General features: G+C 36.0%; 4 protein-coding genes across 4 annotated transcripts; all 4 read right to left on the bottom strand.

The window, feature by feature from the left end:
• Window positions 1-1,426: 1,426 nt before the first annotated feature.
• LOC123916424 (18.1 kDa class I heat shock protein-like) lies at window positions 1,427-2,571 on the bottom strand. The gene has a single exon (XM_045967881.1). The coding sequence runs from the start codon at window positions 2,148-2,150 to the stop codon at window positions 1,677-1,679; it is 474 nt and encodes a 157-aa protein (XP_045823837.1). The 5' UTR covers window positions 2,151-2,571; the 3' UTR covers window positions 1,427-1,676.
• Window positions 2,572-7,053: 4,482 nt separating this feature from the next.
• LOC123917896 lies at window positions 7,054-15,311 on the bottom strand. Its single transcript, XM_045969807.1, has 12 exons — window positions 15,054-15,311; window positions 14,212-14,351; window positions 10,143-10,425; window positions 9,826-10,053; window positions 9,068-9,322; window positions 8,316-8,986; window positions 8,039-8,233; window positions 7,834-7,938; window positions 7,666-7,732; window positions 7,478-7,573; window positions 7,292-7,394; window positions 7,054-7,127 (listed from the first exon to the last, which is right to left on the bottom strand). The coding sequence occupies exons 3-11, from the start codon at window positions 10,416-10,418 to the stop codon at window positions 7,302-7,304; spliced, it is 1,986 nt and encodes a 661-aa protein (XP_045825763.1). The 5' UTR covers window positions 10,419-10,425; window positions 14,212-14,351; window positions 15,054-15,311; the 3' UTR covers window positions 7,054-7,127; window positions 7,292-7,301.
• LOC123914694 lies at window positions 10,761-14,015 on the bottom strand. Its single transcript, XM_045965879.1, has one exon. The coding sequence runs from the start codon at window positions 14,013-14,015 to the stop codon at window positions 10,761-10,763; it is 3,255 nt and encodes a 1,084-aa protein (XP_045821835.1).
• A 5,111-nt stretch (window positions 15,312-20,422) lies between the features above and the next one.
• Window positions 20,423-21,111, bottom strand: LOC123915922 (18.2 kDa class I heat shock protein-like). Its single transcript, XM_045967204.1, has one exon. The coding sequence runs from the start codon at window positions 21,006-21,008 to the stop codon at window positions 20,532-20,534; it is 477 nt and encodes a 158-aa protein (XP_045823160.1). The 5' UTR covers window positions 21,009-21,111; the 3' UTR covers window positions 20,423-20,531.
• Between the last annotated feature and the right edge of the window lie 1,996 nt (window positions 21,112-23,107).

The raw sequence follows: 23,107 nt of genomic DNA, 5'->3' as shown, positions 1-23,107 counted from the left end.
CAGATTTGTGCTTCCAGTTCCATTTGCTGCAGATTTACACTTACACATGCTATCAAAAATTGGATAATATGTTTGTACCTCAAGCAATTAAATAAGTTTGAATTTAATTTTGCCAAAAAGATTGCCAGCAGTTAGAAATGGACATGGCCATATGAAACACGTACACAGACATGAACATCGGACACGACACAGACACTGATATATCGATACTGATAATAATTTGAAAAAATAACGTAATTCAGTGTAATTATAAATGTTAGTGTTAGACATCGACGCTTGTCAAACACCGGGACACGCCTATCCCATGAAGCGTCTGTGCATCATAACCATCAAGTTCCTCTTTTATAGGTGATAATCTTGTCATTGGTAGACTGCTTAATACAAGATAAATTCTATAGACATTGACAATGATACAATATCTCAAGTTTTTTTTTTTTTTTTGACAAGAAATATCTCAAGATTGAGCTTCAGTTTTAATGAAAAGCATACAGCAGAATTTCTTTTAATATAAATAAGGATATATAAATAAAGAAGATTGTTACATGAGAAAGGGGGATACAACAAACCCTCTCTAAGGTCTAAGAAAACCAAAAATAAGGTAGACCAATCCTATTCTTAATAAAGTTCTCTCTAATCAAAGCAGGATATTGATCACACCAAATACAATCGGATATGGAAAGTCCCAAATTAGCAAGTTTGTCGGCACAATAATTACCCTCCAAAAAGATGTGAGAAACAATGAAAGACATGTTGCTCACGATGTTTAAGCAATTTAACCATCTGTTTTACAGCTTCCAAGGGACAATACTATGAGACTTGAAGGCAAGGTAACTAACTTGGAGTCAGTCTCCAACCAAAGCTGATTCGAACCTTTTCTATGAGCAAACTCAATGGTAGAAATTGCACCCAAAAGCTCTGCTGAATAGGCATCGGAAATACCTAGGTTTAAAGCAAAACAACCAAGAATATTAGCATTCTTATTCCTAAACAGACCTCCACAAGCAGAAGGGCTTGGATTCCAAATGGAAGTTCCATCTGTGTTGCATTTGATTCAGTTGAAAAAAAGGAGGCTGCCAAATTACTTCCCTAATGATGGGAACCGTTGGATAATGAGTATTGACCAATGAAATCTCCAACAGAAGAACTAGTTGCCAATTTTGTAGAGTTATCGGCAAGAGAAACATTACAGATAATCATAAAATTCTCCAGAAAGATGTAGCATTGACACTTCAAATTAAAGATGTATATATTGTCTAATACTACACCTACACAAATAGTTGTTAAATTCAATTGCTTCTATTTTCTTAAATTATTTTTCAGTTCCAACGTTTCAATTCAAACTCTACCTCAATTTAAAACCTTGATTATGCTTATTAAATATCACTAATCTTCTAACATGCCAAATTAAATTTCATGCACAAGCAAAATTTATAAGTTCTCAAAATTCAACCATTTTTAAAATCATACATCAGAATTACCCAATAAACAATGTCAAAATTTACAATGTCACGCCCTTTTTTTATACAAATCATCATAACCAATGCTTATGATTATATATGATACACAAACATGTTTCTTATTTGTTTAAGCATTTCTTAATCCTCTAATACACAAAAACAAATAGCATAGAAAGAACATTTGGATTAAACAAATTCCAATCCCCACAAACACAATTCTTAATTAGAATTCTGGCTTGCCAAACGTTGACCTTGCTTAGGGACAGTAACAGTAAGAACACCATCCTGAATAGAAGCCTTAACCTCATCCATTTTACAATTCGCCGGAAGAGTAAAACTCCTCATGAATTTGCCACTACTACGCTCGACACGATGACCACCAGCATCATTCACATCATCTCTTTCAACACTCCTCTCTCCTGTTATCTGAAGTACTCTTCCATCTTCAACTTCAACTTTCACTTCCTCTTTCTTCAGCCCTGGTACATCAGCTTTCAATACATGGGCTTCTGGTGTCTCTTTCCAATCAATCTGGTCGTGCATAATGGGATTTTCTCGTGAAAGTTCTTGGATTGAATCCGAGAGAGATTCCTCGAGGTTACTTGGTATCAACGACATTTTTTTTTTTCCTTGTAACAATAACTGTAGAGATTGTGTTAAATGTTTTGTAGAGACAGGTTCTACTTCTGTCATATTTGAAGTTGATTTGGAAGGTGATGAGTTTTACTCGCAAACATTGAGGGACGAACTTACATGTCTATTCTTAGCATATTGCATGTATTTACATGTGGATGTTATTTTACTTGATCTTTGTGGAGTTTATGCCATATTCTAATCATCATATAAATAGAATACAATTTCTTCTAGCCTAAGCCCACTTAGAAGTCGAGCTCGACCCAATAGTGCACTGCCCTAATGCCACATAAGTCGGTCCTTCTGTAACAGCCGACATCAAAATAATTGACAATTGCTGCTAATCATGGCTTTTTAGTTATTCACATCCATTGATATCGTGGATACACGTGATTTTAAATTACGGTTTGCAGTATTGCTGATGTGGTAGCCTCCGCAACTACATCACACTGCAATTCATTCACATGTATAGCCGCATAAGACGATTTTGGCCATGTATGTTCAGATTTTCTCACAAAAAAATAAAATTATGCATGTATGTTAAGCATATTTGAATTCGTGTTCATTGAATAAACTAAGACTTTACAATAATGGGTAGATAGTATAATAGCATAATGGTGTCATTTTATATAGTTTGTGAAACTTTAAGATTGTAGATTTACGGGCACTAATTAAAGTTGGTGACAAACAAACTTTTTCCATTTAGTTGCAAAATCTCAAAATACTTCTAATCAATTTATTATATTAGAAGTAGATATTTTTTTAAAAAAATCTCAAAATACGTCGTACAAATAATATAATTAAATAAAATAAAATAAAAACTTAGGTTAAAATAGAACAAACGTGTGTGCCAAAAAAAAAAAACAAACGGTAACTTGATAGTAGCGTGTTCCTTTGTAGGATGCTACGGTGTTAGTAGAGCATTCCTTCGTTGATTTTTTTTTTTCTTTTTATAAAAGTAAATTTAGTGTATTTCATTCATAATAGTAGTTTCAATACAATGAGGACAATAATCAAAGACTTGATGACTAGCATACAACGAACTATCTGAGCTAAGTCGTGAGCAATTCGATTGGTTTGTCTCCAAACATAACTGACATTACAGTTTCCAAGCGATAATATTAAACTACGACACTTTCCAACGACACTCTCCATGAGACTTATTATTACTAAGGCCAATTCACTACTCGTAAACAATCTGATTCATTAAGATAGTTGCACATATCCATACTTTGCAATGCAACCATTTCAATGATTCAAGGATACCCAAAAACTTCAGCTTCATGAACTTCTGGCATGCCAATATGGCGCTTTGCAAATGCTTTTATAAACTTTCGTTGAACATTATCTTTTTAAAATGTAGTGTTTCTGTCGTACAAAAAAGTATGGTATTTTTAATAAAAAAAAAAGTCAAATGCAATATAGAATTCTTTTTATTAGAAATATTTTTTTAAAAAAATCTCAAAATAGAAAATACTTCGCACAAATAATATGGTTAAATAAAAATAAATAAAAAACTTAGGTTAGAAGGTGTGGCTGCTGTCCACAACATTCTGTTTGTCGAGATTATGACTATTTTTTATGGTTTACAGATTTTGTTGGGAGAGTGGATACCGGAGTGTGATTTGTTTTTCGGACTCGCTGCAGTCGGTGAATTTAATTCGTGATGGAGTCTCAGCCCACCACCGCTTTGCTAATGAGATTCAAAGTATCCGAAATTTGCTTGCTAATGAATGGGATGTGGTGATTAATCATACCTTTCGTGAAGGGAATGCGTGTGCTGATGTTATGGCGAAGTTGGGTGCTGTGTCTACCTCTCCGTTGGTGAAAAGTATTGATACGGTTTTCTAGCTAGCAATGATGCCTGCGATGTTGGCACTCTTGATGCTATCCTCATGCCTCTTCACCATGAAGAATGAGTGTATCCATTGGAGGTAAAGTTTCTTAAGCTCGCCAGCTGATTGTTGTGAATTTTCTTTTACTTCAGAACATGAAGAAGTTTAAACCAAAAGTATTGGGCATTGAGCACACCATGTTACTATATGCCCCACAAGGCCACAACAGTTCTTATAGTATAATGCTCAAGTATTTAGAGTATAACTGAGAAAATTTTCTGTGATACATGCCTTGATAAAATCATGATATGTGATGGATAATTTTCGCAAGTGAACGAATTACCACGTAGTAATAAAAATATCGATCCACAGGGATTGTGTGATTAAACTAGTCGAATAGTGCTCATAGACATTATGCAAGAAATACACATAAATTGGGGGTATGTTGAGTGATGAATTGTAGAAAACGTGCTTTGATATAATGGAAAAGCGAGGTAGAATCATCGGAATCGCCTAGTCTATAGCTAAACCACATGCAATCTACTATATCATAGGAATCTACTCAAGTGTTAACAACTAGATCGACAAATTAGTGAATCACAATCTCTTGTCAAAATCCACTCTATTCGTTGTCGATACTCCCCCGATCTCTCGGGCGGAAGCTACCTACAACGAATGATATTAACGCGCGTCAATCGTTCGCTACACTCTATGCCTCAATCTCTCGACCGGAGACACTCGAGCGCTCAATGCAATTCAGTTCAGAAATTAAATCAATACTCTCGCACGTGACTTAACTCGAAATCATTACAACACTAATGAAGGATTATAAAGCATTATGCATCGAATTGCATTAAATCAACACTATGAAAAGAGTAGATTCTTACACATATAGCCGATTACAACTGATCTATCTACATCCTAGACTATCCTAGATCCTACCTTCAAAGGAGCTTAGCTCCTCATCTCCCTTTGTTCGCGTCCGAGCTTCAATGTCATGGCTTGTGAATCCATGCTATCGATGTGCTTGGAGCTATCCTCTGAGTCTTGAATCCCAATCTTGAAGTTCCAAATCCAGAATGTAGAGCAAATTTGCAGAATTTTCCAACACGAAAACAGAATTATGCAGAAACTATATATACAGAATGCAACCACGCCGCGCGCCAGATCTATCACGCCGCGCGTGGTTGCAGATCCATCAACTACGCCGCGCGTGATAACGGTATCACGCGGCGCGTGATCAAGTCAGAGAGCAATCTTCTTCTTGAACAAGTCATCACGCCGCGCGTGGTCAGGCATCATGCCGCGCGTGATGAGAGTGAAAATCTTGGCTCCCTGTGAGCTCCATCACGCGGCGCGTGATGGGCTACGCCCCCAGCGTAGTGAAAATCATCCATTTCCTGCAATTTTTCCTGTTTTCTTGCAAAACAAGTAATCAAGCTTATGGTTAGATTTCTCTTATATTTATTGCTAAAAAACCTACTAAAATGCATCTAATGTTGCTAAAATAGGCCTGGATTAGAGAGTGTGACGATTCGTCATCACAACCCCAAACTTAAACCTTTCCTTGTCCTCAAGGAAACAACTTTTACCTCAAGCTTTTGTGTCAAGACCTTGGCATTTTCCTTAAATTCACTCGAATCATACATACGTGAGAATCACCTGATGATCAATGATCCACCTGCAAACAATGCTCAATTGCACAATCGTTCCCGCAAGACATTTTCAAGTAATTCACACTTTTCAACCAAGGCTCTATGATCCCATCACACTACCACTAGTGCAGAAAGGGGATTCCACTACCGGCCAAATAGGGATTCCACTACTGGCCGCGGCCGGTAGTAAATACACTCGTCGTTGTAAGTCAATACTTTCCACGACGGGTCTTTTTATACCCGTCGTGGTATGTCAGGTTTCTACAGTATTATTAATTAAATTTATGAGGATTCCACTACGGGTATTTACAAATACCCGTAGTGGTATGTATGAGATTCCACTACGGGTATTTTCAATATCCGTAGTGGTATGTATAGTTTTCATTTTTTTTTTTTATAGTCTGGGATTCCACTACCGGTATTTGTAAATACCGGTAGTGGTATGTGTGGTTTTAATTTTTTTTTTTTAGAATTGAGGATTCCACTACTGGTATTAACAAATACCCGTAGTGGTATGTATTGTTTCCAGTTTTTTTTTTTTAGAATCTGGGATACCACTACGGGTATTTAACAAATACCCGTAGTGGTATGTATTGTTTCCAGTTTTTTTTTTTTAGAATCTGGGATACCACTACGGGTATTTAACAAATACCCGTAGTGGTATGTATTGTTTCCAGTTTTTTTTTTTTAGAATCTGGGATACCACTACGGGTATTTACAAATACCCGTAGTGGTATGTGTGGTTTTCATTTTTTTTTTTTTAGAGTCTGGGATTCCACTACCGGTATTTGTAAATACCGGTAGTGGTATGTGTGGTTTTAATTTTTTTTTTTTAGAATTGAGGATACCACTACGGGTATTTACAAATACCCGTAGTGGTATGTATGGTTTTCACTACTGATTGTTATAAATATCAGTAGTGGTATGTTAGTTTTTTTTTTTGTTTTTTTGTTTTTTTTCGTTTTTTTTAATTCCTGTGCCTGCATATTAATATATGGCGCCCTTCCGGCGCATAAATTATACGTTCTTTTAGTAGGTAATAACGCAAAAGAAAATTGTCATAATTTCGAATATTATTTTCCACAATTCATTGTCAATTCCTAACAAGTTACACATTCAATACATTAAAATCACAAAACTTAACATTATCACTAATTATATCTATTCTAATTCCAAGCATACAGCCCCCTAATATACACAAAAATCAAAACTAGCTCTATCCAATTCCAAAACAGCAACTCAAACTACCAATTCCATGACAGTCCAAAACAGCAAGTCCAAAACAGTGGGATCTCAAATTCCTCATCACCCTGCAGAATTGGTTAATAACAGCAAGTCCAAAACAGCAAATTCCTCAAATTCCTCATCACCCTGCAGAATTGGTGATGAGGAATTGGTTAAACAGCAAGTCCAAAACAGCCCCCTAATATACACAAAAATCAAAACTAGCTCTATCCAATTCCAAAACAGCAACTCAAATTACCAATTCCATCACCTGATCTGCTTCCAAGACTCAAACTAAAGCTAATAACCAATTCCTCATCACCCTGCAGAATCTCAAATTTGACAGAAAGTGTTCAAATTTGACAGAATCTCAAATTTTCTCTTTTTTGCATAAAAATAAACAAGTGTAAACTAAAATTGCTGCAATGTATTGAATAGACCAATTTGCAAAAACAAAGTTCAAATAATGAACTATTCTATAACTCACCAGATAAATCTTAACCCTCCAATAACGACAAAAAATATGTTGACCAACGTAATCGCAATTCATACATCTCCTCAGCTGTTAACTCTTTTGGGTCATTAAATACCTACAATAAGTAAATAATAATATAAAACTATTCTTGACTCGGTTATAAAAAATTATTGATGTATAAAAAATAAAAATTATTACCTCCATCCAAGAATCAGTTATCTTAGCAGTGACAATGTCCAACATATTTTTCATTACATAGTATCCACAGTCATTTGAATTATATTGTTTCCTCGCCTACAAATTATATATAGTAACATTTGATCAAAAAATACCACACTTACTTATCAAAAAAGTAAATATATATAAAGTTAGAATACCACACTTACTTGTGGATAAAGCCATACGGTATTGTTCTTTCTATTGCCATTCGCCATTTGATCAACCGTAAAAACACTAATTCATAAGAAAAAAAAGCCGCATAAAATCATATAAAATTTGTAATAATTTATGTTTATAGTATATAACCAAAACCCCTAAAGTATAAACTTAATTACCTTGAAACAATTTTCTCCATTATTGGATTAAGTTTCCAATGTAGTGAACAAATAACAACCACGGTATTTATCTTTGGACAAAGTATTATCAACTGCCAATGTCCTCTGTACGCGTGCGTGGAAGAACAGTATTATATTGTTAATAACTATGAGTTATAAAAAATAAATAAGTATTAAAAAAATACACAAATTCATACAAACTTACCCATGGTTAAATGGTAATAATTGACACTCTTTCTTTTCATTTTCTAACTTATGCTGGATGTATTTCTTGCATTTACTTTGAGATATTCTCTGATCACTTTTTTTCCCAGCATCACCAACAATGTTCAGAAAACTTGGTTCCAAAATTCCATATACATTTGTGGTGTTGTTTTCAATGCATAAACGATGAATGTACCTGAATATAATTTTAAAGTTAGGAGAGATATATAACATATTAACAGATATTGAGATAGTAGTAAATAAGAAAGTACACTTACGAGCACCAAACACTTAGAGTACTCATGTCGAGCCAAATAAAACCCACCAACAACTCTCTTATACACTTGCAAGACATGAGAAAATTAGTACACATTGAACAATGAGTTAATTGTACATCCAAATGATCATCACCCTTTTTCAGAACCATGATTAACAATTTCTGAACATCGTCCATGTTATCTTCAGCCTCTGCTACCGGTGCAGGAGAACGACTTCCTTTTGCGCTTTCAGTGACAATAACCTCCTTGAGTTCATTTTGCATCTTGACCGGTGCAGGAGAACAACTCCCTTTTGCGCTTCCGGTGACAACAACTTGTTCAGCACAAGCTTCAGGTACCATGACTCTATTATTTGTATCAGAGGTTTGGGATAAACCCATGGACTTTAGTGTCTCCATAAGAGAATCTTGCATCATCTTACGCTCTTGCGCCAACTTTTCCTCAAACTTAGCTTCCAAATCTGCTTTAAATGCTGCTAGTTGCTCTTTGACATCTATACCTTGTCTTTGACGTGAAACCTTTGATCTTCCCCAGTAAGTGGTAATGTTATGTTTTTTTCCAACACCACGAACACTACCACCATGCTCAGGTGTTCCAATGGCTTCTGTTAGGACATCGTGACGTCCCGTTGGAACAAAGTCACCCTTTTTTGAGTCTTCAACAATTTTCTCCTACAACATGCACAAACAAAGTCACAATATAGTAAATAATTGTGTTACTTGAAGCAAAAGCATGATTATAATGTTACTTACAATTTTCTCAGCAACTTTTTTTACAGGCTCAGATGTGAATTCTCCCCCTTTCTTTTGTCGTGCTCTCGTCCATGTCTCATAGCGTTCCGGTGGAGATGGATGACGATCATCATCAGTTAAGCCAGAACTATCTTTCGATAAGGATTGTCTCTTTTCATTGATCATCTGCTCCTCGAGCCTCTTATACCCGCCACGGGATAATACATGTGGGTAAACATTCTTTGCATGATTCTCCCTACCCTTTTGACTTTTTTCCTATTATAAACTCAAATAATTAGTAATGTAAAAATCACATTCAGCAGTTTCAACAGACTTTTTTCCTATTCTTTGCAAGATAGTTTCAGAATCACAATCACAAAATCACAAAATCACAGTTTCAGCAGTCAAGACAGTTTCACAGTTTCAGCAGTTTAGGCAATGTTAAAGACAGAATCAGCAATTTTAGCGCGGTTTTAGCGCAGTTTTAGCGCGGTTTTAGCGCAGTTTTAGGCAATGTTAAAGACAGAATCACAGTTTTCAGCAGAAAAATGAAGTAAGGTGTTAAAGACAGTTTCAGCAGAATCACGGTTTTAGGCAATGTTAAAGACAGAATCAGCAGTTTTAGCGCGGTTTTAGCGCAGTTTTAGCGCGGTTTTAGCGCAGTAGCAGCAGTCAAGACATAAAAATCACAAAATCACAAATCACAAAACACAATATTTAACACAGTAGCAGCAGAAGCAGCAGTCAACACAGTTTAATGATTTTGAAATTACACTAACCTTAAAATCAGAGGTCTGTCGATACTTCACAAACTCTTCCCATATATCTTTTTTGATGTAAGGATACTTGACGTATGGAGGAACGTCATCTGGTTTGGGGTCTGTGATATAAGTTCTAGTCAACCGTGATTTAAAATCTTTCCATCGCTCCCCCGCATAGTGAAACCATATTTTCTTAAAATGATCACTCTTTTTTGCATCATCAAACTCAGGTATAACAAAAATAGCCTATAATATTTACATTAAAAAATTTGGTGTTAGCATAAGATGTATTTGATATGATAATAAAATATAACAAAATGTTGAATTTCAAATACCTTAATATCTGTCCACATAGCATTCTTTACTCCTTCAGGTATATGTTTCCACAACTCTTTCGCAATACTGCATCTTTCTCGAGTAAGAAGTGCTACGTAACTCTTAAAATGGGAGGCATTGTTACCATAACACTCTCCAGTTTCTAGATCAAACTGGAGAGGGATCTTTATACCCGTTTTACGAACGTTTTCAATTGCTTTCAACATAGTGGGACCTCTAACACTTTTTTTATTACTTTGACTAGTTTCAGCAGAGTTGTCGGTTGAATCAGCCATATCGTATCTGTTTACACAAAACACAAAAAAATGAATTAAGCATAAGACACAAAAACTGAGTTGTTGGTTAATAGCAATAACAACCAAAAAATAAATGTCGCAAATTAAAATGTCTCAGCACAAAACAAAAAAAAAAAACTGAATTAAGCATAAGACACTTGCAATATAAATGTCGCAGCACAAAACACAAAAAACTGAATTAAGCATAAAACACTTGCATAAAACTGAATTAAGCATAAATGTCGCAGCACAAAAAATTCAATAACAATCAAAACAAATGGTGTTTTATTACTATGTGTTACAAAACAAGTGGTAAAAAAATGCAAATAGTGAAAGTAATGTCTAATCCCATATTCCTTCGTCATGATCTAAACGAATAGCTGCATGCACATCATCCTCTTCGTTTTCTTCAATGAAGGTAGGCACATCTGTTGAGAAAGGAGGAATTTCGGAAATATCAAGCTCTTGATTTTCATAACTACCATGCACATTTTTTCCTTGTAGAACCACCGACCACCGTTCATTAGAAGGATCTTTGACATAAAACACCTGTTTTGCTTGGGATGCCATGATGAAAGGTTCGTCTTTATAAGCTAACTTGCAAAGATCAACTAGTGTAAATCCTAATTCATCAATTCTCACACCATTGTTGATATCAATCCATTTGCATTTAAATAAAGGCACTTTAAACACAACGTAATCAACCTCCCAGATCTCTTCAATCACCCCAAAGTAGGGTGTAGATGCCATAACCGGATTTTTATCTTTGGAACTAGAGAAGTGCATGGACTCTGCCACAATCATAACCCCACTATTTTGCATGGTACTGCGGTCATCCTTTGATTTTGTATAAAAGGAAGTTTTGTTAATATCATATGCACTCCAAGTCAATATGTTACATTTAGGCTCATAGGACAACCACTTTATTGTATCGGAAACACTATCATCTTGGCAGACCTTTTCTTTAAACCACTCTGAGAATTTCTTATTATGCTCTCTTAACACCCATTTTTCATTCATCTTATCGTGCATTTTCTTTATGATGCTTTTGTGAGCAGACAAGTAAGGTTGAACTTCATCAGTGTTATTCAATATATACAAATGCGCTTGAAGAATTATATCAATATGCATGCTCTTGACATTTAAACCTTGCGTGCCCACACCGTCACATCTTCCATCATGACGAGACTTGGGAACCCCTATAGCATCCACTTCTGACAAATAGTTTGAACAAAACTCAATAGCTTCTTCTGCAATGTACCTCTCAACAATCGAAGCTTCCGGACGGTGTGGGTTTTTTGTATACCCTTTTAGGATCTTCATGTATCGCTCTATTGGATACATCCACCGTAAATAAATTGGGCCACACAATCTAATCTCCCTTACTAGATGAACAATCAAATGAACCATAATGTCAAAAAATGAAGGAGGAAAATACATCTCCAATTGACACAAGATAACTGCAGCTTCGTTTTCCAACTCGTCTAACTTCAATGGATCAATTGCTTTACAACATATTGCATTGAAGAATAAGCACAACCTGCATATAGCTTTCCTAACATTATCGGGCAATATCCCACGAATAGCCACAGGTAGTAGTTGTTGCATCAAGACATGACAATCATGAGATTTTAAGCCGATTAATTTGAGATCTTTCATTGATACAAGGCTCTTGACATTTGACGAGTAACCATGTGGCACTTTGATACTTTGTAAACACTTGCAAAAACTTGTTTTCTCGTCTTTAGACAAAGTGTGACACGCGGGAGGCAAATATGTCTTGTCATTGATTTTTTGTGGTATTAACTCTTGTCGTATACCCATCAAATCCATATCAAGACGAGCATGTGCACCATCTTTTGTCTTGCCTTTAATGTCGAGAAGTGTTCCAATTACACTATCACATACATTTTTCTCCACGTGCATCACATCAATACAATGTCTTACATCAAGACTAGACCAATATGGAAGATCAAAGAACACTGACCTCTTTTTCCATATACTTTTCACAACAGGCTGCTTTTTCCTTTTGACACTTTCACTTTCGGCTTTTGGCACTTTCGCTTTTGGCACTCTCCCTTTTGGCTTTTGGCACTTTCCGAAGACAACATTAATGTCTCGTTGTCGTTCATAAACTTCCTCTCCAGTTAAGGGCGTTGGAGCAACACCATTCTCTTGGTCTCCGTCAAAAGCTTTTCGCAATCTACGATATGGATGATAACGATTTAGAAATTTTCGGTGGCCAAGATAAACAGTCTTCTTTCCATTTTTCAGTTGCTTATAACATGTTTTTTTTTCACATATGGGACACGCATTATGCCCTTTAACGGAATACCCAGACAAATTGCCGTATGCCGGAAAGTCGTTGATGGTGCAAAACAACATGGCACGCATGTTGAACTGTTCACCAGAATACGAATCAAAAACATCCACTCCTTCCTCCCACAACACTTTCAAATCATCAATTAGTGGACTTAGATAAACATCTATGTCATTTCCTGGTTGTCTTGGGCCTGAAATCATCATCGATAACATAATATATTTACGCTTCATGCACAACCAAGGAGATAGGTTGTAAATCATCAGGAGAACAGGCCATGAACTATGGTTAGTACTTTGATTACCAAACGGATTCATTCCATCAGTAGCAAGTCCAAGTCTAAGGTTTCTCGACTCTTTGCCAAAATTTGGAAACAAAGAGTCAATTTTCTTCCATTGCAAAGAATCAGCTACATGGCGAATTTGGCCATCACATTTTCTCTCTTCTGCATGCCATCTAAGATTCTTTGCGTCATTTGCATTAGCAAACAATCTCTTGAACCTTGAAATTATTGGTAGGTACCATACGACTTTCGCGGGAGGACCCGTTTTGGTCACCTCATCATCACTAGAATCACCATCTTTCTTTTTGTAGCGAGACGCCTTACATGTCGGACAATGATTATAGTTTACAAACTCTTTTCGGTATAATATACAATCATTAGGGCATGCATGTATCTTTTCATACTCCAAACCCATTGGACACAATACTTTTTTCGCCTCGTAATAACGATTTGGCATTACATTACCTTCTGGAAGCATTTGTATCAACAATTCAAGCAATTCAGTGAAACTTTTGTCGGTCCACCCATTTTTTGCTTTCAAATTAAACAATTTTAACACCGCAGACAAACGGGTAAAATTTGTGCATCCCGGATACAATGGTTCATCCTTGTCACTGCATAAAGTTTCATACACATGCGCCCTCTTAAACGAATCTTCTCCAATATCACGCATCATGTCTTCTAGTCGATCATCGATATCCACACTACCACTTTCTCTATGGGACACACTTGGCGTTGCTACTACTTCACCGTGCCATATCCATTGTGTATAATTTTGACAAATCCCGTCACAAATTAGATGATTCATGATTTCTTTCTTAGTACGTTTTGGTTCTTTATTTGCACAATTTATACACGGACATAGAAAAAGTGGAGGAAATTCAGGAGGAGGACGTTCTAGTTCAGCATTACTTTCCGCAAACTGTAGAAATTCCATCACTCCATGTCTGTACTCAGTACTTAATCGATTAGCTCTCATCCAACTACGGTCCATACCTACGTTTCGAAATTTATGCATTCTAAGTTAAAGGAATGACTAGGTTGTTACTATTGCGAAACATTCTCTCGCCCCATTTTAATAAAAATTCATAGCCTATAACAGAATTTGCATATAGCAGAATTTTTACATAGTAATTTGAATTGCATCTAAGTTTATAGCTTCTATATATGTTTTGAAATAGAATCGGTACCTGTAGATGAGACCGTGATTGAACCTTCTAACTTCAAACAAAGAGGACAACACCAAAAAACAGCAACACCAGCCCCTAAACAGCAGCAGTCAACACGTAGGAGCAGCAACCACCGCCTAACACAGAAAACAGCTCCACCCCTGCAAAGCACAAGCATTGAAACCCTCAATTCATACATGATCTAAGAATCAATTATGTATTAATTCTACCTAAATATAAGTCAATTATTCAACCAATAAATACCAAAAGCAGACTATTATGTGTTAAAGTGAAAAGTAACTTTACTTAAGATCACCTTTGAATTCAACTAGTGGAAGAAAAAAACACAAAACCCTCCCAAAATTGGGTCACTATCAGTAACACATAGCATCAGGAAAAAAAAACACTAACCATTTTCTTTGTCACATAACAAACATTAACATAGAAAGACCAGAAGGAAAATTATCCTTAACTTTCTTCTAATCACATGTTGTCTATTTTCTGTTTCTGCTTAATACTTTTCACTTCTTTTAACCATTGTTTAGCTAGAGATACCATAACCATAAACAACTTACTAAGAGATGAAGAACAGGAACCCAAAACACATGAAAACGAATATCCAATTTAAAACCTTCACAATTTAAAACGTGAACTTAGAATATCCAATCTTCATTCAATGCTACCAAAATGTACTGAATGAGAAAAATGCGTGTTTTTCTTACCAGCAAATAACCATAAACAGAAAAAGAATGAAAACGAATACGAATGAAAACGAATACGAATGAAAACAAGATCAACCATAAACAGAAAACGAATGAAAACGAAAACGAATGAAATTTGGGGGAAGTTTGATTTATTCATACCTTTACCGAATGAAAACGAAGAGATTTGGAGGCGATTAAGCGTTTGCAGGTTCGTCGTTCCGTCTAGGGTTTGGAGAATGAAACCGCGAATGAAATTGGGACGATTGGAGATTGGAGAGATTGGAGAATGATTGGAGAACGATTGGAGAGTGTTTGATTTGAAGAAATTGGGACGATTTGAGGAACAAATTAGGGAGAACTAGAATTGGGACGATTGGATTGGAGAGTGTGTTCTTCTTCGCGTTTGCAGAATGAGGGAAATTGCGGGAAGAATGAAAAATATAATTAACACTATTAGGATTCCACTACCGGTGATAAGCTAGATCGGTAGTGGAAAGTGGGAATATGAAAAAACTAATAACACTATTAGGATTCCACTACCGGTGAATCCTAGATCGGTAGTGGAAGATAATTAAAACAATTTTGCACGTAATTACGACATTGCCACCGTGTCTACTTTCCACTACGGATTTAGCAAAGCCGGTAGTGAAATCCCTTGTCTCTGAACTTTCCACTACCGTTTTCAAAATATCAGTAGTGGAATCCTTTGGTCAAATGTATTTCACTACTGGTATTCACATACCGGTAGTGGTATCTCCAAACCAAAAGTCATTTTTCTACTAGTGTACTCACATACACTCTTCAGTTTTGGTAAGTCACTCAAATCAACACATCAATGCAAGTCAACAATAATTTTGCAAGTAGTCTAAGAATTCATTCGGTTCACTTTGTGCACACACTTTAGAGGTCTTTAGGGTTATAACGTGGCTTGGCTAGGGTGGATGGTGACATTTTGGGATAAGTAGTAGAAAAACTTGGAGTTAGATCCCCCTAAGGTCAAAAACTTCATAAATCAAAACCCTTTTCTTTTGAACTATAGTGGACTAGAGAACTTTTTCAATTCATCAAACAAAGTTTTGCAATTCTTTTGAATTCAAGGCTATCACTTCTTTTTGTACTTCTTTTCTATTTTTTTTTTCACATTCATCTCTTTGTTTTTTTTTTATTCTTTCTTTTCTTTCTTCCACATAAAGCCTTGTAACTTATGAAAATTTTTCTCAATTTTTCAAATCAAACTTTTGTAAGTTCTCTAGTATCCTTACCCCAAACTTTATTTGTTGCTAATTCCAAAGAGCAACCCCAAACTTAGTGGTGAGCAATGCGCATCAACCACTAATTAGGTGCCTAACCTCCAAGAAAGTCATTCCTTTTTTTCCATCAAAAATTTCTTAAGGTTTTGCAAAATAACATATTCTTTTTCAGCTCAAATTGGTTAAGCAAAGGATAATTATATTTAAGGGTGGATAGAAAGGCTCAAAGGTACCAATGAACATGCCTCGTGTGTGCTACAAAAGTACCAATCAAATAAAAAGACGACAAGCAAAATCGAGAGACAATACATGAGTGGATATCACACATAGAAGAAAAAGAAGTGTTTGGCTCAATACCTCTCGGTTGGGTCGAATCAAAGAACCGGTCAAAAAGTGTGCGTTCCCTTCCTTTGCCTCTTGATCACATGAGTGCAACAAGCTATTGCACTGCAGGTTTCACATATCACACACGGAGAAAATCAAGCAATTGATACTCAAGTAACTAGAAGGAACATGCCAAAGTATTGGAACAAACTCTAAAAGTAAAAACCATTCCACAATTAAACACGACAAAGTTCAAATTCAAGGTTAAAATAGTACATCCAGCCAAATCCAAGCAACATCAAATTATTATTACAAACCAACAAAAGTAAAGTAGTATAAGAGTGAAAGGGAAGAAAGGACCGTAAACTCATGGGTTGCCTCCCATGAAGCGCTTCTTTCTCGTCATTAGCTTGACGCTTCATCATCACAAGTTAGGGAGGATACTTCAACTTTGATTCAACCCGGCTCCTCTTGTTCTCTTCATTCAAAGGAGCAATATTAATATCAAATAGTAATGATTTCACGCTTCCCGAATCACTCTTGAGACCTTCCCATTTGGCCTTCAAATTAGTTCTTTCCTTCTTACTAGACCGTGATGGAGATTTCTTAGAGCCTTGGTTCATCGAAGCTTTCAATGTTGAAGTGGAAGACTTTTGAGGATTGACAACCGGATTGGGCTCTTTTTTGGCCACCTTGTGCAAACAATAGATAGGAACCACACCATCCAAGACCCATCCTAGGTCGTCATTCACTTTCTCCGCTTCTTTTAACAAGTCATTCTCTTCTAGTGGAGTGAGCAAATCACTTATGATCATGGGTTTCCTAGAGTCGCCACCCAAAAACACATACTTCCATTTAGGAGGAAGTTCTTTCAATTCCGGTGGCTTTTTTATTGCCTTTGGCTCTTTCTCCTCTTCTAGGGGGTTATCCAAGTTTTGAAGAAAAATTTCAATCTCATGATCCCACTCTTCTTCTTTCCCATCTTTTTCCACTTCCTCTAGCACTTCCACTTTGAAACATTCGGATACCACTCCACAAACTTCAAGGTCTTGGTTCTTGACCCTCTTCATCCTAGGATAAGGCATTCTAGCATATGGTGAAGGAACTTGAAACTTGGGGTCCTTCACAAGAGGTTTCTTGTCTTTCTTAGCACTAGACTCATTCTCCACTATCTTTTCCACTTCACCCTCATAAGCTTTTTCTTCCTTACTTTTTTCTTCTTTCTTAATTTCTTTTCTATTTTCAACTACATCCTCCCTCATCTTTTCAACTACACCATTTTTACTCTCGTCCTTCTTAGGATTCTCCACTACTTCCGGTGATGAAACTTCTATATTCCTCAAATTAATGGAATTACAACTTTCGTTACGAGGATCCGGGGTGTTTCCACAAAAACCATTTTGAGTTTGTAGAGAAGAGACTTGCCTTTCTAGTTGACCAATTTGATTTTCGAGATTTTTGATGGAAGCTTCATGACGTTCGCTTGACACTTCTTGGTTTGCCTTCATCACCTCAAAATTGCTTTGCGTCATCTTCATGGCTAAGATAAGAGTATCTTCAAAAGATTCAAGATGATCTTCATAATGTTGATCTTGAGGAAATGCTTGATTCAGATTAGCTCCATAAGAACAATTCATGTGATTCTTCACTCCAAGATTGAAGGTGTTGAAATGAGGATTATTTTGAGAGGTTGCTTGCACCATACATTGAGCTTCTAGTTGTTTGGTAATGATTTTTAGAAAGACATTATTGAACTTGCAACTAGTTAAGAGTGCCTCTTCATTGAATGATTCAAACATGCCTTCCTTCCGCTTTACGATTTACTCGTGTTGTTTTCTCAATCTCAGAATCGAATTCCAGCTTAATTGGACCTGTCCTCCGCATGCACAAGGAAACAAACAAGTAGAACGCTCTCGACAGAAAAATGTAAAAACAGAAAAATCAAAGAAAACACAGAAAATATAAACACTATTGCCTTGTCGAATCAACCACAATCCCCGGCAACGGCGCCAAAAACTTGATGGATAATTTTCGCAAGTGAACGAATTACCACGTAGTAATAAAAATATCGATCCACAGGGATTGTGTGATTAAACTAGTCGAATAGTGCTCATAGACATTATGCAAGAAATACACATAAATTGGGGGTATGTTGAGTGATGAATTGTAGAAAACGTGCTTTGATATAATGGAAAAGCGAGGTAGAATCATCGGAATCGCCTAGTCTATAGCTAAACCACATGCAATCTACTATATCATAGGAATCTACTCAAGTGTTAACAACTAGATCGACAAATTAGTGAATCGCAATCTCTTGTCAAAATCCACTCTATTCGTTGTCGATACTCCCCCGATCTCTCGGGCGGAAGCTACCTACAACGAATGATATTAACGCGCGTCAATCGTTCGCTACACTCTATGCCTCAATCTCTCGACCGGAGACACTCGAGCGCTCAATGCAATTCAGTTCAGAAATTAAATCAATACTCTCGCACGTGACTTAACTCGAAATCATTACAACACTAATGAAGGATTATAAAGCATTATGCATCGAATTGCATTAAATCAACACTATGAAAAGAGTAGATTCTTACACATATAGCCGATTACAACTGATCTATCTACATCCTAGACTATCCTAGATCCTACCTTCAAAGGAGCTTAGCTCCTCATCTCCCTTTGTTCGCGTCCGAGCTTCAATGTCATGGCTTGTGAATCCATGCTATCGATGTGCTTGGAGCTATCCTCTGAGTCTTGAATCCCAATCTTGAAGTTCCAAATCCAGAATGTAGAGCAAATTTGCAGAATTTTCCAACACGAAAACAGAATTATGCAGAAACTATATATACAGAATGCAACCACGCCGCGCGCCAGATCTATCACGCCGCGCGTGGTTGCAGATCCATCAACTACGCCGCGCGTGATAACGGTATCACGCGGCGCGTGATCAAGTCAGAGAGCAATCTTCTTCTTGAACAAGTCATCACGCCGCGCGTGGTCAGGCATCACGCCGCGCGTGATGAGAGTGAAAATCTTGGCTCCCTGTGAGCTCCATCACGCGGCGCGCGCCCCCAGCGTAGTGAAAATCATCCATTTCCCGCAATTTTTCCTGTTTTCTTGCAAAACAAGTAATCAAGCTTATGGTTAGATTTCTCTTATATTTATTGCTAAGAAACCTACTAAAATGCATCTAATGTTGCTAAAATAGGCCTGGATTAGAGAGTGTGACGATTCGTCATCAATATGTTTGTACTCTTAGTCATTATTTGCATGAGATGCTCGTGGGGAGATATTTATAGAGAAAATCTTGTGTTTCAAGTCAAAGGGAGAGGATGGAGAGGGTTTAAAACAAGACATTGTATGTGTGCTTAGCTACTAGATCCCTCATCAATTAAAAAAATTGCATCTGGTACAGCGGGATTCACTTTCTTTGATCATCTTCAGAATTTTAGAATAATCAAAAACCCAAGTGAAGATGTTATATGTGAAAAATACACATGTAAATTAACTTTAGTTTCTTTATCTATTCATGATTTGGAATGTAGACCTCTCCTTGATTCATCTTCTGGGAAATGAATGGAATTAAGCCTGGTCACAATGGAGTCTTCATATACCAAAAGAAATATACAAGAGAAATATTAAACAATTACATGTATACGAAAGCAAAAGCATCAATATTCCAATAAAGTAGAAGGATTTGATTAGTATTATTGTGAAAAGCCTCAATGTAAGTTACTGCATCCATTCCAGATGGTTGGTATTGAGTATTCTCACTCCAAAAATTTCGAATTTACAGAGTGATTGGAGAGGTTTGTTCACAACATGAGAAGCGCGAGGATAAGTGATTGTTTCTGGTTTGGATCGGTTAGTGTTTCATGGTGTCTGGAGAAGCAAGAAGGCAAAATATGGTGACTCAAAGCACAATTAAGATAAGAATAATATATCATATAGCTATAACACCAAGAACAACAACAAATATTTATTTATGCAGAAAACATTTCACAGGTTACATCATCATATCTCACACATCACACAAAAGTTTAACATTACAACCAAGAAAACTTCAACCAGAAATTTCAATTGACTTGACTTCAGGCTTCTTAATCTCTTCTTTTGGAACTGTGACAGTGAGAACACCATTCTCCATGGAAGCTTTCACTTGATCCATTTTAGCATTCTCAGGCAACCTGAACTTCCTCACAAACTTTCCACTGTTACGCTCAACGCGATGCCATTCATCGTTCTTATCTTCTTTCTCAACATTCCTCTCACCACTAATCTGAAGAACTCTGTCATCTTCAATTTCAACCTTCACTTCCTCCTTCTTGAGTCCAGGAAGATCAGCCTTGAACACGTGTGCTTCTGGTGTCTCCTTCCAGTCAACTCTTGTGCTTACAAAAGCAGAATTGTCACGAGGGAATGAAGCAGAAAGTGAAGAAGTGGGGAATTGAAAGTCTCTCAAAGGATCCCAAACATCAATGGAGAATGGATCAAAAGCATTGCTCCTTCGACCGCCGAAGAAACTTGGAATCAGTGACATTTTTCTCGTCTGTGATGTGAATTGAAATTCTGCAATTTGAGATTTGTAATGTAAAACACGAAAGCTTTTTGACTTGCTTGTTTCGATGGTTTTCTGAATGGACTCACAAGGTATTTAAATGAAGTGGATCAGTAAACTAGCACCTTCGAGAAATTTCCTATTTTATAAATGTGCGTAAAGAATTTTCTACAAAATCAAGAAACGTTAAAACCGAAAGTCTTGATGACTGCAACTAGACTAGAAGTATCTGGATATTGGGACCTTAAGTTTGTTCCAGCTTTAAAAAAAATTTTTAGAAATTTAAAAAAAATCTAAAGCTATAATAGATTCTTATTTTAATGAAAAAATTTAAAACAAACACAAGTAAAATTAAAAAATATATTTTTTTTGTGAAAAATCTGAAACAAACAGACCCAATATTTTACATACAATATCATGTTATTGATATGAAATATTTTTGGAATTATTCCATCCGTTATTTTATAAATTTCGTTTTAGAAGAATTTTTGTTTTCAATTAAATGTTGTTTTGATAGTTTAAAGTACAATTTGTTAATTATACACTTTCTCAATAACTCCACTTCACAATTTTGATAAAATTTAATGGAGAGGGAAATAGTCTCAATTTATTTGGATAGACAAAGTATATGGTGGATTAAATGAGGGTATAATTGAAAAAAAGAATATAACAATCGACTACATTAGTTAGAGAGTTTATGTTAAAACAACACTTAAAAAGGAAGGACGGAGGGAGTAGTAATACTAATCAAGAGTCTGTAGTGGAGTTTCTCCCCGAACAACATTTTTTCATTCTATAAAGTTTGAATTATTATTATAATTATTATAATAATTATAATAAAGGAAGGACGGAGGGAGTAGTAATACTAATCAATTAAATAATTATTATAATTAAATTTTAAGATAGATTTAGATTCTTATAATCTTAATAGTGAAATCTATTTGAAGAATTAAAAGTTATTACTATTAGAGAGATTTTAATAATTGAAAGTATAATCTTTAACTTTTTTAAAAAAATTATATATTTATAATTACATGACTTAAAAAAAATGGGGGCAAAGTTATAATTTGAACAGACACCCAAAATTTCAAGAACGGCCTTGCAACTAATTATCAACTCGACTTCAGAAGAAATTGAAATTGTTCCTCCTCAAAGTCATATCATGATGAACGATTGAACGCTAACTCAGAGAATGAAGAAATTGAAATTATTCCTCCTCAATATTAATTAAGTAATAATTAATAAGGATATAAGTTTAGTCAACTGGTTGGTTGATTACACTTAATTCTCATTTGTGTAAAGCCTATTATAATTGAGAGACTCCTACTGCTAAAACTGGAAACATAGGAGACATTTTTGCAAACCTTTGTTACCATTTTTGCTCTGATTTTCTTCTTGCAGGTGTGTTCATTAAACTTGAATTTTACATTCAAACTTTTTCTTGATTTGTAGTTATGAAGTTCTGTCAAGAACTTCAGACTCGCAGGCGCAACACTTATTTGTTTAAAGTGAAAGCCTTCTAGATTCCACATGGTGGGAGCCTCGTGCGCCCTAGGTGGCCATGATATTCTTAAGACAAATGAATTCAGCTTTCACTGCTTTGCATAGACTTGCACAATTGTCTCATTTCCTCATTCTTGCTCCTTGTGTTGGGGAATTCAAACTTAACATTGAGTGCAACCATGCCACCTTATCCGGTCACAGGTGAATCTGTGTACATTGTGCTTTAAGCTTTCAACTCCATTTTTTAAGCTTTCAATTCCATTTTTTAAATCGGCGCAGAGAATTGCCGATTTGATGCTCTATTATTACCAGTTTTTGTTCTAGGATTTATGGATTTGCTTTTTTGGATATGGTTCTGGTTTGCGGTACAATCAATTCTTGTGCAATTTTGGCATTCAAGGTTTTCGGTTCTGACCATGACACGAAAGTGCTGTGACCTTTATCTGTTATCGGCTGCTTGGTTGAAGTTTGAGTGCATTTGGAGAAAATTAGCAGCTAAACTAATCAAACATTGTGGACAGTTGCAAAAAGCTTTTATAAACAGGTACTGATTCAAAGCTAGAAATGAAAACTATTCA

The sequence above is a fragment of the Trifolium pratense genome, linkage group LG3, assembly GCF_020283565.1.
Source record: "Trifolium pratense cultivar HEN17-A07 linkage group LG3, ARS_RC_1.1, whole genome shotgun sequence".
NCBI lineage: Eukaryota > Viridiplantae > Streptophyta > Magnoliopsida > Fabales > Fabaceae > Trifolium > Trifolium pratense.
Note: the sequence above shows the minus strand (reverse complement) of the source record. Positions and strands in the feature narration are given on the sequence as shown.